The sequence below is a fragment of the Pempheris klunzingeri genome, chromosome 11 (genome assembly GCF_042242105.1).
Source record: "Pempheris klunzingeri isolate RE-2024b chromosome 11, fPemKlu1.hap1, whole genome shotgun sequence".
Taxonomy (NCBI): domain Eukaryota; kingdom Metazoa; phylum Chordata; class Actinopteri; order Acropomatiformes; family Pempheridae; genus Pempheris; species Pempheris klunzingeri.
In genome coordinates this window covers 11271019-11286377 of record NC_092022.1, presented here as the reverse complement: position 1 = coordinate 11286377, position 15359 = coordinate 11271019, and the positions used below count along the sequence as shown (strand labels likewise).

At 42.4% G+C, this 15359-nt stretch overlaps 1 protein-coding gene across 1 annotated transcript in view; it reads right to left on the bottom strand.

Moving 5' to 3' along the window:
• Nucleotides 1-1003: 1003 nt before the first annotated feature.
• The window catches only part of scn8aa (sodium channel, voltage gated, type VIII, alpha subunit a), a 37404-nt gene continuing 23048 nt past the window's right edge, over nucleotides 1004-15359 (bottom strand). The window contains exons 17-26 of the mRNA XM_070839219.1: nucleotides 14743-14860; nucleotides 13889-14043; nucleotides 13231-13404; nucleotides 8565-8687; nucleotides 3587-3871; nucleotides 3175-3228; nucleotides 2859-2996; nucleotides 2662-2766; nucleotides 2274-2544; nucleotides 1004-2163 (exon numbers count right to left, since the gene is read on the bottom strand). Of these exons, the coding sequence (XP_070695320.1) occupies nucleotides 1004-2163; nucleotides 2274-2544; nucleotides 2662-2766; nucleotides 2859-2996; nucleotides 3175-3228; nucleotides 3587-3871; nucleotides 8565-8687; nucleotides 13231-13404; nucleotides 13889-14043; nucleotides 14743-14860 (2583 nt within the window). The remainder of the gene's footprint in view (nucleotides 2164-2273; nucleotides 2545-2661; nucleotides 2767-2858; nucleotides 2997-3174; nucleotides 3229-3586; nucleotides 3872-8564; nucleotides 8688-13230; nucleotides 13405-13888; nucleotides 14044-14742; nucleotides 14861-15359) is intronic.

Here is a 15359-nt window from a genome sequence, read left to right as displayed (position 1 = left end):
CCCCAATATTCCATATATCATTATCCAAAATCTTCATTTTCCAGTTAAAGTTCTCATAATTTCCCCAGTGGACAGCCTCAAACTATGGTCAAGCCACTGCAGTGGTCTGAGAATTAGTGTTTTGTGGACTATGATTACTCATGCATGATTCCTGATCAAAACATGCCTTCATGCAAGTCATTTCTATGCATTGAACGAGCACAATAATTATTATTTATCTGGAACTCGGTCTGAGCAAGTCTCCTTCAGCCCAAGTCAATACAATGACTTATGACCCCTACCCAGTCAGCGTGAAAGCCCATGTAGAAAACGTCTTTTTCATTGTCAGTATAACAAAGAGGAGATGAAAAGACTAGTGACATGGGCTAAATGTTATCTTTTTTTGCTGCTCAAATAATGTAAAGATGCAAGTATACTCAGCACAAACAAACAAAAAAAATCTTTGTCTACGGTTCTGGGTTTCCCCCTCCCTCGCTAGTGTTTCCTTCTTAGTTAAACTTGCGTGGTTGATTATTGTTTTCTTCTTGATAAAGATGGTAAACGCGGTGTTACAGAGCCTCCTTTAGACTGCTAATACAGTTCTAGTGGGATCTGTATGATCCAGTCCCGTAGCATTAGAGCTTTGCTGCGGGGGTCCACACTTGGTGGTGGCAGGGATTTTGCAATTCTTTCTGTGCCTTGGCAGTTGGTCCCCAAAGAAAAGTGTGCCACTGGTCGGCACACTGTGAGCCACTGTTTTTCATTTTGTATTTGTTCCTCATTTCTATGACCTTGGTCACTATGCAGCAAAGTTCCGTGGTAAACTGATTGTGTTTGGTTCAGCTGTCTTTGACGACATAAGAAACCACATTGCCTCAGTAGTATTTGAGTCTGTAAACATTTTTTTGTATGTTTTTGTTGTTTTTTTTCTTACTTGCAAATGATCACTTTTTCTACATTTGTTGGGTTTGGGCTCAGAGTCTCATCTCATTGTATTTTATTGGATTTCAAGAGTCACTGAACCCTAACACTTAGATTCCCATTCGTCTTTTTGGTTTTTGTCCTTCTCTTTCCTGGCCCATTCCTCCTTGTTTTCATCCTGCTTCTCCTTATCAGGTTTGGTCACGCTATCATAAGAGGGGAGAGAGGCTGTGGATGGTGTGCTCTCCTTCTTCTCTTGGTTGGTCCCACCGTTTTCAAGCTTATTGTTAGTAAAAGTGTGGCGCTTGAAGATGATGCCGCGCCTGATGAGGTGGGCACGGTAGGCATTCTGGATAATTCTGGAAGAGACATCCTCCTGTTTGCGGCGAAGAGTGGTGGTGATGGGTTCATACGACACCTTGGAGGGGTTGGCTGCAACAAAACGCTCCTCCATCTGTTGCCTCAGCATGTCCAACTCACCACTGTCACCCAGCACTCGCTTTGTGAAGGCAAACAGGATGTCCAGGCAGTGAATGCGATCGCCACTCACCATGGGCATGTCCATGGCAATTAGTTCTATTGTGTTGGGCTTTGGCACACGAAGTGGGTGCTCCAATGCATCAGCAAAGTCAGAGAGCTTGGCAAACGTAATGAACTGAGAGGCAGTGGGGTCAAATTTCTCCCAGATCTCGTAAAAGGTCTCAAAGTCGTCCTCACTGAGTGGATCAGCACTTTCCTCTGTGGCCACACTGAAGTTCTCCAGGATGATGGCAATGTACATGTTGACAACAATCAGGAAAGAAATGATGATATACATTACAAAAAAGAAGATTCCCACAGAGGGGTTACCGCAGTCGCCCTTCACGGATGTACCAGGGTTTTCCAAATTGGGATTGCAGTCTGGTGGGTAGTTGAGGATCGGCAGCAGCAAGCCATCCCATCCAGCCGACGTGGTGATCATGAACAGGATGATCATGCTGTTGCCAAAGGTCTCAAAGTTGTACAGGTCATCAATGCCCGCTCCGTGTTTTACGTAGCCAAAGTTAGACATGCCGAAGATCGAGAAGATAAACATGACCAGGAAGAGCAGTAGACCAATGTTGAACAGGGCTGGCAGTGACATCATCAGAGCAAAGAGTAAAGTCCGGATACCCTTAGCTCCTTTGATCAGACGCAGGATACGGCCAATACGAGCCAACCTGATCACCCTGAACAGGGTTGGTGATACAAAGTATTTTTCAATGAGGTCAGCCAGGAACATGCCTGAGAGAATCGGAAAAGGAAAGAAGGAAGGAAGACAATACAATCAGAATACAACAGACATTCTCAAGTCTTTCCCAAACCTCGCCATGTCATTCAACTCCCTAACTCACCGACAATAGACAGGATGACCACCACCACGTCAAAGATATTCCAGCCATTGGTGAAGTAATAGTGGCGAAGGGCAAAGAGCTTCAGCAAGAACTCCGTGGTGAAGACTACAATGAAGATGAAGTTGACCCAGTAGAGCACATTCTCCGTTTCATCCGACTGATCATCTGTTTCCACCATCATGGTCACCATGTTGAGGCAGATGAGTATCATGATGGAGATGTCAAAGACTTGCTGCGTCACAAAGTCAAACACCATCCCCTGGATCTTGTTCTACAAGAAGGAAGGACACAAAGATGGATGAGGTTGAGATTTACTTCAACCAAAAGCTTCACATGTTGAATAATCTGAACTCTTGGTCAGAAGGAGAAACCCTGAGAAAATATATACCTGTGGTCGAGGAATAGGTTTTTGTGGCTTTTTGGACCCCAGTTTTTTCATGGCATTATAATATTTTTTCTGTTCCTCTGTCATGAAGATATCCTGACCTCCAAAGTAAAGGGATAAACAAAGGTTTGGTTATAATCATGTCCTGGCCCTTCAAAACGTAAGTAAAACAGGGGATAAGGAGACAGAACGGGTCTTATCTTTTTCTTCTGCTGGTTGAAGTTGTCAATGATCACACCAATGAAGAGGTTGAGGGTGAAGAAGGAGCCAAATATGATGAAAACGACAAAGTAGATGTACATGTAGATGTTGACTTCATATTCAGGCTGGTCTTCCACCTTGGAGTGAGACACAATGTCAAATCTTTATGCTAAGTCAGCTGGCTGCCTGCATCTAACTCCCAGCAAAGAAGGTGAATTGTATTTCCCAAAATGTCAAACTTTTTTTATATTTCTGCAGTCTGGCAAACAGAAAGACAAACGATTACAATATTTATTGAAGACACAATGAATATACCTCTCTGGAATCCACAGCCGCATACATAATGTCCATCCAGCCTTTGAATGTGGCCTTTCAAAAGAGAGACATGATTACATTTTGGTTAAAAATAAAACCCCAAGAACATTCTAAATTGAAATCAAATAAACTCAAACTCAAACCGAAACTGATGCATGTCCTGTGGTACAGCTTGAGCATGGAAAGAAACAAGCAGATGAAGAAAAGGGCGGTGGAGAAACACCAAGTATACACAATGAATATGAACAATAGCCTCAGAGTACTGCAAACAAAAATGGAGTTTGAAGCAACAGCAGACCCTCTGGAGATGCACAGAAACGGAAAAAAAAAACAAAACAGAAGAGTGGATAGGAAAATGAGAAAAGAAACAAAGTTAGCATGAAACACGAAATGGAAGGAGTGACAATCTCACCACTTGCAGCAGAGCCAGATAGCCAGCGCCCACATTGTCAAAGTTGATCTTGACGTTCTTCCACCTGACCTCCGTAAAGTTTTGTTTCATGAGGGCCTCGCACTGGGTCTTGTTGTTGACTACTTCAACGGGAAAGTATTCCTCTGATGTCTCATTGAAACAGTAGTAGTACTTGCCCGCAAACAAGTTGACCCCCATGATACTGAAAATCAGCCAAAAGATGAGGCAAACCAGCAACACATTCATAATGGAAGGGATGGCACCCACCAAGGCGTTGACTACCACCTAGACCAGACCAGGGAAGACAGGATATGACAGAGTGAGAACCAGGAAACAAACAAAGCTCATTCAACCCCTCAGACGAGACACTACATACTGTTATGGCGTTACACTAAGTACCAAGCTATTCACTTCCTTTGTTATTGGCTGCATTAAAAGCAGCGGATCGATCCTATTCTTTAATGTAGCCAAAAATCAACACTGCACACCACTGTGATGAACATACTGGAGAGTGGGGAATAAATGGAGGGAGAGCTGTATCAGTTTTAATTAGAGCAGCACTGATGTGACTCTGAGATGCTCTTTGATCTGTTGAAGCATGCAGCTAGAACTCCTTAAGGGATAGTCATACACACACAAACACACACACACACACATGTCCCAAGGCAAATACTGATATAAAAAATCTGTAGGAATCACATGTTTATAATATAAAATGTCCAATTTATAAACTTTTTATCTAAAACATAATAATTTGGGTGTATTGGGTACATTTGGGATGTGACTGTTGATATTGAGCATGTGGTACTAAAGTAATAAAGTGTTATTAAAATATGCCTAATATGGCTAAATATGACTATAAATCATGTGAGGAAAAAGAGACGTTGTGAGTTCATGCATAGTACATTTCTGTACATTTATTTCCATTAAGTTACACGCACACACACATACATACATTAAACTCACACACAGACTCACCCAGTGTTATTTTTTTACTTAGAGACTCACAAAACTGTTAAATGCTCCTGTTATTAACATTTACATATATTTACAAATAAGTATGAATCCAAAAAATAATGATATAAACATGAAGTAGTAAGTGGAGCATTTCATATTGTCCAAAATTGGACTAAAAGGTGTGCATGTGTTTCTACGTGTTTACTTTATAAAGGTTGCAGTGTCTATATTAAGTATTAAAAGGAAAGTGTTTGCCATACCACTATGAAGTGTCCACTCTTAACCACCCCAACCTTAGACAGTCAATATTCCTAAACTTACTGACCCTTGTCCATAACTAAGTCAAACAATACAACACTGTAGCAGTAAAAAAAATCTATTAAAGTATAATTCCCACCCCGCCAAAATCTAAGCCTGTCTAGCAATCCAATCTGATTTCCCGTAGATTTATCATAGCCAGTAATAAGCTCAGCACATAGTGAACCGCTCACTACCAGTATTAGGCAGGCCGACCAGCAGCTCTCAGGCAGACAGCTGGGCATGCATGTCTTTGGCAGACTCGTTTTGTGGAGCCATATTCCCTCCTCATTACAGACAGACAGGGAGGAGCTCTAGAGCAGGATTCTCTCAGCGTGTACACGACCTTCACAGGCTGACTCTAGTTGAAAGTAGAATCCTGAATGTCGCATGTGGTGCACAGAGGGCACGCTGTTAAAATGCTGTGTCAAATTTGAAATGCTAAAAGAAAATGGCTGGAGGGCGATATTTTCTCAAGTAAAATTATAGCCTTAAAAACAAACAAATCATAGTTTAAAGTCTCCCCCACGGTGTTGCCATTGCACTCGCTGAGAGAATGACTCCTTGCTCAATCTGAGATACAATTGAACCGCTTTCAAGAATTCAGTGTTTAAAAAAAGAATTAGGCCATGCTGTGTGGAAAGCATTCTCAGAAAGAGGGAAAATGGCTTTCAAAAATGCATAATGTGCATCGGCAGTTATAGTACATGCGTGTTATATGGCATTGTGCAATCTCAAGAACCGCTCAAATCAATAAATAAATAAATAGAGGAATGTGTGGATAGAGAGATAGCGGCTAAAGAGCTAATGGTAGAAACTTTGCTTGTTTGTGCGTCTGACGAGCCATTCTGATATTTACATGGTTTGTATGGGTGTCTGACGACTATCTGCAGCACAGTATGGCTGAGCTGAGAGACCAGTGCTTCTAAGCTGAAACGGCATTGGTCTGGAATATGTGTTGACCTGCTCGTAGTGAAGACAGGTGATTATGGTGATTGGGGTTCAGAGGTTACATCCAAAGGCCCCATGAATGACTAATACTTTGAGTAGCTGGCAGAGATAAAACTACCAAAATCATGTCATTTCAAAATCTTTGGTGTAACTTAAACTTCAGCAGGTTCGTCAGGAGTCACGGTGGAAAAAGGGGATTTACTGAAACGGGGATAAAAAATGGCTAGAGAGGTTGTCATTCCTGTACAATGCATTGCTCAAAAAAGTAGGACCGAGATTACAAAGCAGCATTAAGAGAAAGAGAGAGCAAAGTACATAGTCAGAGCAGCCCATAATCATTGCATGTTAAGCAGTGCAATGCGTCCAATTGAAGCTACACTTTTCGATCGGCGCTGTTGGTTTGCGTTGGCCTTTGCGATGCATCGTGCTGTTACAGTCAACCAGCAGGGATATAAAACTTCTCATCATTCTAACAACTCCAGAATCTCTTTCATATGGTGTCATCTCTCCATTCAGGTGCTTCCCTATTCATTTATTTATTGCTTTGACCTCAAATTTTCTCTTTTCAGTTGAAACAAAATGGTAACTCAATTGATGAATACAAACATTATAGTAGAAAACTGATACAGCAGGATCAAATTCCTCTGTTTCCCTTTGCATTACTGGGCCACCCTCATCTCTTTTACCACATACACCCAGTGAATGAGGTCATTCATAGGGGCATTGGTATGGGTATTATTACACTATGCTACACATTAAAGCAAATGTGCCATGATTTCCAACCCCAAAAATGACATAATCTTATTGACAGGTCTATTTCCCATCCCAAAATTAACAATTAAACCTATAAAATTTCCGTGAAACATTCAGGACAACATTCATGAAGACTATCCAGGGCCTAAAAGCATTGATGTCTGCTCATGTGCAATGGCATCGCATTTTAGTCGCTGGATATCTGGCATGAATGAGACTTCACAACCAATTTACAATCAATCTGACCACTAGACTATTGCACAGGCCTTCTTCTCCTGCTGGTCTGTCATTTTTGGGACTTACTAAATGGGGCGACACATTGTCTGTCTAGGGTTGAGAGTGTTGTCCGAACGCTGTAAGTGCTAGTCAAGCTATGGGCCACCACCCACCCAGACCCAGAACTCAAAGTCAGAGTTTAACTGGGCCCATTGTTGCCTCCCAGTTTCACTTCCTGTGGGAGTGGAAGGCAACAGGAAGCCAGGGCCTGCTGTATGCGCTACAGTATATGGTGCCATGACATGACAGCAGTAATGCCTTGTGTGAAATGGCAGCCTAGCATATTTGCTAAGCTTCTGCCTGCATTCCCAAAGGATGGCACTAAAAATGATTTACTATTTGCAATGTTTAGAAATGTTTTTAGCAATAACCTGCCACCAAAATGGACTGCTAGCAGATCAGCTGGTCAGACGCTACGAGCAAAAGTGCTGACACTGGCAGAAGCTTAACAAATATTTTCCTCCCAAAGCCACAACACAGTGAGTGTGTGGTTTCTGTCTCAGTCCCTGATGCAGAAAGATCCTGGACAAGCAGGAGAGAGAGTGGTGACCCTCCAGCGGTCCGGCCCAGCCGAACCGGGTCGAGGTGGAGTGAGTAGTGGCAAAGAGGAGGAGGGGGGAGGGAGGGGTGGGTGCTGCACAGTGCTGCGCATGTGGGGCTGAGGAGGGGGTGAGGAGGGGCTGAGGTGAAGAGGAGAAGCTCAAACTAGAAGACAAGGCAACCAGTCCAAGAGTAGTGAGTAGTAAAAGAGAATGAGATCAAGAGAATTAAGAGAGAAAGAAGGAGAAAAAGACAGGAGGGACTACGGGTGACAACAACCAGGTGCAACCTATCGCTACCACCAGTCACAGAAACAACCAATCAGATCTGTGTATTTTAGGAAGAGGCGGCTGAAGCAACCAGTTACTGTCACAGCAAGTGATTGACTAAATCTTGTATTACAAATGGGACAGATTCCTCTGAGTGGTTGTTTAGCAGCCGCCCTGCATGCTGAGTTTTGGTGTGACTGGTTGGGCAGAGGTTTTGGTGTCCTGCAGCTCCCTGGTTCCTGCTGGTTGTTCTCGATGCCAGATGCATTGAGGGATGGTGTGAGCTGGGGAGGGGACAGTGGAGGGGGAGGGGGGGGGGGGGGGAGGGTTATGGGAGCAGGGGAGGGCATGTGAAGGGGGGGGGGGGGGTTCTCAATTAAAAGCAGTGGTTGAGAATCAGGCCAAATGAAGAGCTAGTCATTGATTTGAATGCTCTATGAGATGGCATGTAAGTTTGGTTAGCTCTGACCAATTTCACATTCACTTTGGCCAATCAAGAAGAAACAAAGTAAGATGGAGTAATCAAAATCTCTAGTTTGTCACTTATGTGATGAGGCAGCTTTGTGAAAAAATATTTCTGTTGCTCTTTGGGTAATTTTTATGATAAAACAAATTGATTTGTAAGTACTTTTTTTGTTTGTTTGTTGAAGAAATTCAATTGAAATGCATGTTGTTCTGCTGGCAATACAACTTTACTGTTACTTTACTCAGTCTCCCAGCTGCATCATGACTTGTTTTTTCGCTCTAACAAAGGCATGGTACAGGATTGCGCATGGAAAGGTGACTTCTTGGCTTTCATTTCCCGGTTTTAAAAACAATCCCCCAATATTTTGGAGTTTTTTTGTCCTCTTAGTTTGTTTTTAGATCAGTTCTAGCATGCTTTAAACTGTTGAATGGGCATGCGGAAGGATCAGCTGCTTAGCTTTGGATCTTACCCTCATCCCTTCAAAACGTGACAAGGCTCTGAGGGGTCTCAAGGCCCTTAGTGTCCTGAGTGATTTAATGGGCCCTAGATCGGAGTAGCCCAGCGCATTAGCTACAAGGCTGACTATAGACACCTACACAAAAACAGAGAAGCAAAAGAGGTTCCAAACTGTTAGAAGTGAGAATATTCACTAGGGAAGAGAGACGGCCCTGGCATAGGCGGAGAGTTGCTTGATATACACACATAAATCTATGCATGTATATACATGTATAATATTGCATTTATACATGTATATACATTGAGAGAGAAGGTCAATGTTTAGTATAGGTTTTATGTGCGTAGTATTTTTAGTAGCAGTAGGCCATAGGGATTGTTTGTCTGTTATTTTGGGGCAGTTGACAAGATGTGAAAAGTCCTTTGTACCTGCAAAGAAATTTGTGGTTGAGAGAGAAAGAGAGGAGATAGAGACATAAGACTCATATAGAGGGTAAATTAGGCAGAAAAGAGTGCTACATGATTTAGTAAAGATACAAGCAAAGGGATTGGCCAGAGCAGAGGAAGAGGAGTTGGGGAGGGAGGGAAGGAGAGAGGTTACCCTGTAGAAGCTGATAAAAACCCAACAGACTTGAGAGCCTTACCCTTGCCCCTCTAACATTGTCTCTCCATGTCGCTCTTGGGCTGAGGCATAAAATCCCATATAATTTAAGACAGACAAACTAACGGAACCTAAGAGAAAGAATACAAGTAAACATGTACAAGTGTGTCATTTTGCCATTTTCTTTCTTAGACATCAAATCAAATTGTCACACAGCATTTAGAAAAGGATCAAATAGGAGAGCCACGGTCACATGAACCACGCACAAGAAACAGGGATGGAAGTTAAGGGCAGACCAGATATAGTTATTAGCACTGGATGGCACTGAAAGGACAAAAATACACAGAGTACAGTCGAGTTACACACAGTTAACAATAACGGTTAACAATAACAGCACACAACCTCAAAGAAACTGGTGCAGCCCCTCTCACGTCCGACAGCAGCCACCAAGGCATTGCTGCAGCCAAATAATGCTTCAGAGTGTGTGTTGAAAACACTCGGTAAATCCTTGAGTTATGTCATTATTCCATAAAAATGTTTATACAGCCATTCACAGCAGCATTACAAATGTATTGATTTCTAAACATCGTGATGAATCAACGTAAATTTAGAAAAAGTGGCCTGAGTTGTGCTTTGGTGTCTGTCTCCTGTAGCACTGGGACATATAGCTGAACACATTACAAAAAAAAGGATGATGGGGAGTGTGGCCAATAAGCTGCCCTACTGTTCCTGAAGGGGTGGTGAGAAGTGCAGAAATAAATTAGCCTTGATGAAGCCACCTCAAGTGTGCCAAGACAGCCATTACAGGCTGCCTGCCGCACGTGGAAGCTTTGTAAAGAAGGATTCTTTGGCTGGATGCAGATTATTCCAGATTCAAAATGCAGGAATGGGCAGCTGTTTTGGAATAACACTCTTAGGGAGATTAGATTGTTCAAAAATTGGTACATGATCACAGCAATTGCATCCTCAGGAAGTCTTTCTTGCCTACTTGCAGTTTTCTCGGTCTGGATGCTGGATGGACTGAGGCAGGAGGAGTACCAGTTCCTTACAAATAAGGAAAAATATCAACAGTGAACATATGTGAAAGCACCTCCAACCAGCCATCGACACCAACCGGTCAAACTCACCGCAAAAAGTACACAACATCCAAAGCTTACCAAAATCACGGAGGGAGGTTTGTAACAGGCAAAATCTTCATTTTAACTGATGCCATTATTAACTTAGATTACAGGGGAGCAACTTTTAAACCATTTAAGGGTGGAATGCATCAAAACTATGGAAAGAAGAGAAGAGAAGATGGAGAGCATGGATTCAGACTTCTTACTGTATGTGTGAATGCTGGACTATGTTCAAACACCAGGCCCAGGATGTCCTGGACGGGACCTTTATTGAGATTCTATATTTAACGCTTTGGCACAATGCCCCTATTTAAATCAACAACCCCGCCTCTCGAATATGAGAGCAGCTGTTCTGATGGTGAGACAGTAAAATAAAGATTTTGCCTTGATCTACACTACAGTGTTTGGGGTAATTGTCACCTTCAGCCTGACCCCTTGGAGTGCCCCTTTAGGGTGCCTGGCCTGTGGCCCCCTGCTGGGCCAGCTGTGTGGTAGTGACCTCAGCGCCTCAACGTCCTTCTCACAGAGCTCTGCAAGGCAAGGCCAATGACATCTGGGGCTGTGATCCCATGATGACGACAGCACAAACCAAACAGAAATAAAACAAACTAAAAGTAAAGGGAAAAACACAACAAAACAATGATAATAATCTGAGTGAAAAAGAAAGATGAATGGAGTATGACACCTACCATCCTCACAGTCACACACTTCAGTATCACTGCTTAACTAGAATAACCTATCATAGGTTAATATACGGCTAATATAAAATACATATGGGCTCTTATTCCTACCTATGTAATATTGAAAATTTGCTACAGTATTTTGTAAATATTTGGTTGGGTTCTCCAGTGTCGATGCTGCAAAGTTTATTTCTTAACTGATTCTAACACTTAGCTCTCCAACATTACATTTCTTGCCCCTTGACATTTTTAGCAAATGCATAATAAAATACAAAACCAGCCTTATAATGAAAACTGGGAAGACACAAATCAGATGGGTAACAGAAAGATGCGGTAACACAAGGGAAATGAGGAAGAACACACTCACACAAAGAGTCGAGCACATCCACACTCAGAGAAACATAGAGGCCGGTCTAATGATGGTGCCCCCCCTTTCTGAGTCCATGGCAATGGTTTCACCCCACAACACAGGACAGCAGAGGCACAGTCAGGCTACAACACAACCCAGACTCATCAAGCACAAGTCTTTTTTTTTTTTTGAGGGGGAGCGCTAGTGAAGACCAAACTTACCGCCGGCCGCCTGTCACCCACCATCATTACATCGCAGCACAATACCACCACATTCCTGAGGTTACACTTTCAAGAGGGAATGAAAGGAGGACGGGGAAAGAGGGGAGGAGGGATGTCACTCTTTGTAACATGTTCATCTTGGGAAACGTGGCGCCCTGCACTGTCCCAAGTGTTGGGCTTGACAACACACCTACAGGAAGGGAGTCTACAATGGCAATAACCAGAATCAGTACAGTGTGGCATGATTACAATTGCTACAAGCTCTATGTGTGCATGTGTAAATAGCTGTATGCTGAATCTTTAGGAAGTCTTATTATGTTTATGTGTCATTTTAAACCATACAAACTCATGAATGTTGACTACAAGTTTTTAAAAGAAGTAAGTGTATATTATCTATGGTATGTTATGAATGTGTTTTTGCTGCATGGGAACTTATAATGAATCAACATGGCAACTTCTGGCCATTGGTAGGAGTCCATTCACGGGTATTGGCTGAGGTGTTGGGCACTGTGGAGAGGTGGTTAGTTCAAGGAGAAAGTCAGAAGTCAGGGAAATTCTTATTCTATCCAATCCTGCCGCTCAGTGCAGATTACTACCTGATTAACCATTTATGCAAAATTCAAATGCTTAAGCCTGTAGCCATTACAATTATCTTCCCCACTTTGGAATCTCTTATTGAAATCCCTCACAGACATCCCATCAACCTCATCATCTAAGGTTATGTCATCTTAAAAAAACAGAGAATAATAAGATTAGATCATAATAATATGTGTAACTAACAAAGAATAGATTGAAGAATTTTCCCTGTTCTGGCCTTTCAGTCTTGACTGACACAAGGAGCAGAGAAGTACACAGAGAGAGAGGACAAAGGCACATATCAAACATCTTACAGGTCAGAGACACAGGCAAAGACAGCTTTACAGAGACACATCTTTGACACATCCCATTGCTCAGAGCATGACTTGAATATGGTTGTAATCAATGAGCTTGGTCATTGATTGACTGATTTTAATTCTGTTTAAATAGCTGTGTGTTCAAATTTGAATAATTTCTTCAAATTCAGTCACAAAACATTACAACTGGCGGACATCTGCACCTCGTAGGGAAACAGATGAAACAGTCACTGGCTTGTGGGTCACCGGAAAAAGTGTTTTAATTCACAAGCAGATAATTGTCGTTCATATTCAAGCAGCTCGGAGTGATAAACCAAGTAAAAAATAAGAATTGTTGCTCGATGGAGCTGTAAAAGGTGATTCTGGCATGTGTGCCTCTGAAATGGACAGACTGCAGCACAGCCTTGTAAAACACTGTCCTCATAATGCAAGCAAATGAAATAAAGAGGCTTCTTTGTTCTGAACAAAATGCCCTCTCACCTTATACACGCCATTAAGCAGATATTCAATTAATAACATGACCTTTCACACCTAACCACACCCAACAGACAACAAAAGGGGCAACATTTGAATAGAGTGATAAAAATATCATGTCCTGTTTCTAGTAGTGCATTTGATGTGGTTCATAATCTAATAAACAAATTATTACTTTACAGTTATGGTCAAAACAGCAGAAATTAGCTTTGGCTCTGCTGTTTAATAGACTGTATACATCTTAGTACCAGTGTGTTGCTGTTGGATCAAGGTGTGGTTGAGGACCAAGTAACTGCTCTTTTGCTCTAGTCTACGACCCAAAAGAGGAAACAAGATCTGAACTTACATCCACAATGAAGAAGTCCAGCCAACACCAGGCGTTGGTGAAATACTTGACAAAACCATAGGCGACCCATTTCAGCAACATCTCCAGGATGAAGATGTAGGTGAAAACCCTGTCGGCATACTCCAAAATTATCCGAACGGTTTTCCTCTGCTCGATGTACACATCCTCAAAGGCCTGCGGAGACACAGGAAGCATTCGTCAGCCACGGCCAATGGCGGGGAGGGTAATATTATGCTTCATGATTTATGATTCCATTAATGAAATTGTATACAGCACTACAGCTCACTCATTACTGATCACTAACAGTGATTTACTATATATGCGTGAAATGTTTCAAATAACTCCACGGCTAATGTAGATTTGCAGCAGTCTTTGCTCTTATTTTAGTAGCACTTGACATGCTGCAGAACAAGGCTCCGCTCCATCCCCCGAAATAGATCCCCTGCTTGATAAATGCTACAGTCCATTAATCACAGGCACCCCTGACCCCTCCCCCAATCCAGCAGCTCTGAGACGGAGCAACCAAACTGCCTGCATCACTGATCGACTTGTTTTACCTCCTCACTGGTCTTCCCCACTCAGTATAATGTGTGTTTGATTTGGTTGTACAGCATGTTTCTGTGTTTGCAGAGGACGCCTGTGATGCAGCGCTCCTTACCAGGGCGCCGCTGCTGAGGAGGATCATGAAGATGATGAGGGTCTCAAACCAGTTGTGCTCCACAATCAAGTAGCAGGTTTTTCTCAGGAACCACCAGCTCTTCCCCCAGCCGAAAGTGATGTCAACGTCACAGCATTTATACTTGGCCACACAAGCTGACGACACACAGCAGAGAAGACAAGGTTTGATCGAGTTAGATAAGAGAAGATAGCTCCATTTTATTTCTTTACAAATGTTTTTTTGACGAGGACTTCACCTACAAAACACTAAAAATTACTTTACAGTTTGGAACTACATTTTCTACTGCATACAATACGCCTATTCATTTTCAGACTGACCGATCACCGAGCTCTGGAGAAGTTTAAAGCTGAATTTTCCTACTTTTGAGACAATCTGCTACTAGATCCCATTTGCAAACTAAAATTGAACTGAGCTTGGCTAATTTCGCTGATCATACTGTGCCTCCAAACTGTATACGAACACGAATACATAAAAATCTAAAGGTTTGTCTAGCACAGAAAACAATCTTCCCTTTTAGTGTTGAGTTACCAATATTCATGACTTCAGGTACTAAATTTAAAAAATGGTTTATACATGGATAGTTATCGGTTAAGTTATAAGTAGTTATGTATTAGTTTATTTGTGTAAGCATAATAGACAGACAGACAGACAGACACAGACACAGACAGACAGAGACAGACAGATTGAAAAATAGATAAGAGTCTCCATGGGTGAGTGATCCTTCATAATGAAACTGTCCTTCACCCCGCTGCACTTATCATTTCCACTAAGCCCAGGGGAGTCACTGTGCTATAACCTGGAGGTAATGGGTGCAGTGGGAGCAGTGGTCTCACCATCTGTCCAACAGGCCTCCGGTTCCATGTACTCCTCCACCGTCTCCACCACCACCACCTCCTCCACATCTGGCTTGATGTCGATGGTGCTGCCCTCTGATGAACTGGTGTCATCCAGCTGCAGACACGCAGACGTATGAGCCCACACACACACACACGCAAGAATGTATGAACATAAACACAGATGCAGACACACAAAGACAAACAGGAAAATATTTATTAGTGATTCGGAAACATTTCAGTTTTCATTGCATAGCTAAGGAATTATGAGGAAAGCTGAACTCATGAAGCCCTCTGGTACCTCCCAGGAACTGTAAAGTTCCTGTTATTGCTAAACTGTGTTGGTTCATTTTTTAAAAGGAAGAGAAAACCATCAATACAAAGTGATCACAAAGATTTTTTTGAGGTCGACACCATTACAGCCCTGAGCATCACATATCATCCACATGAACACTGAAATGGAATATCAGATGGCAGATCATCTGCTCTGAAAGTCTTCGAAATGTATTTCATCACAAGACGTGCATCAGCAGAAATCCATTTCATCCACATTGCCTGCCTTCTCCAGCCACTATAATCCACTCTATTGAGTAATGGAGTTATATTAGTGTCTGAAC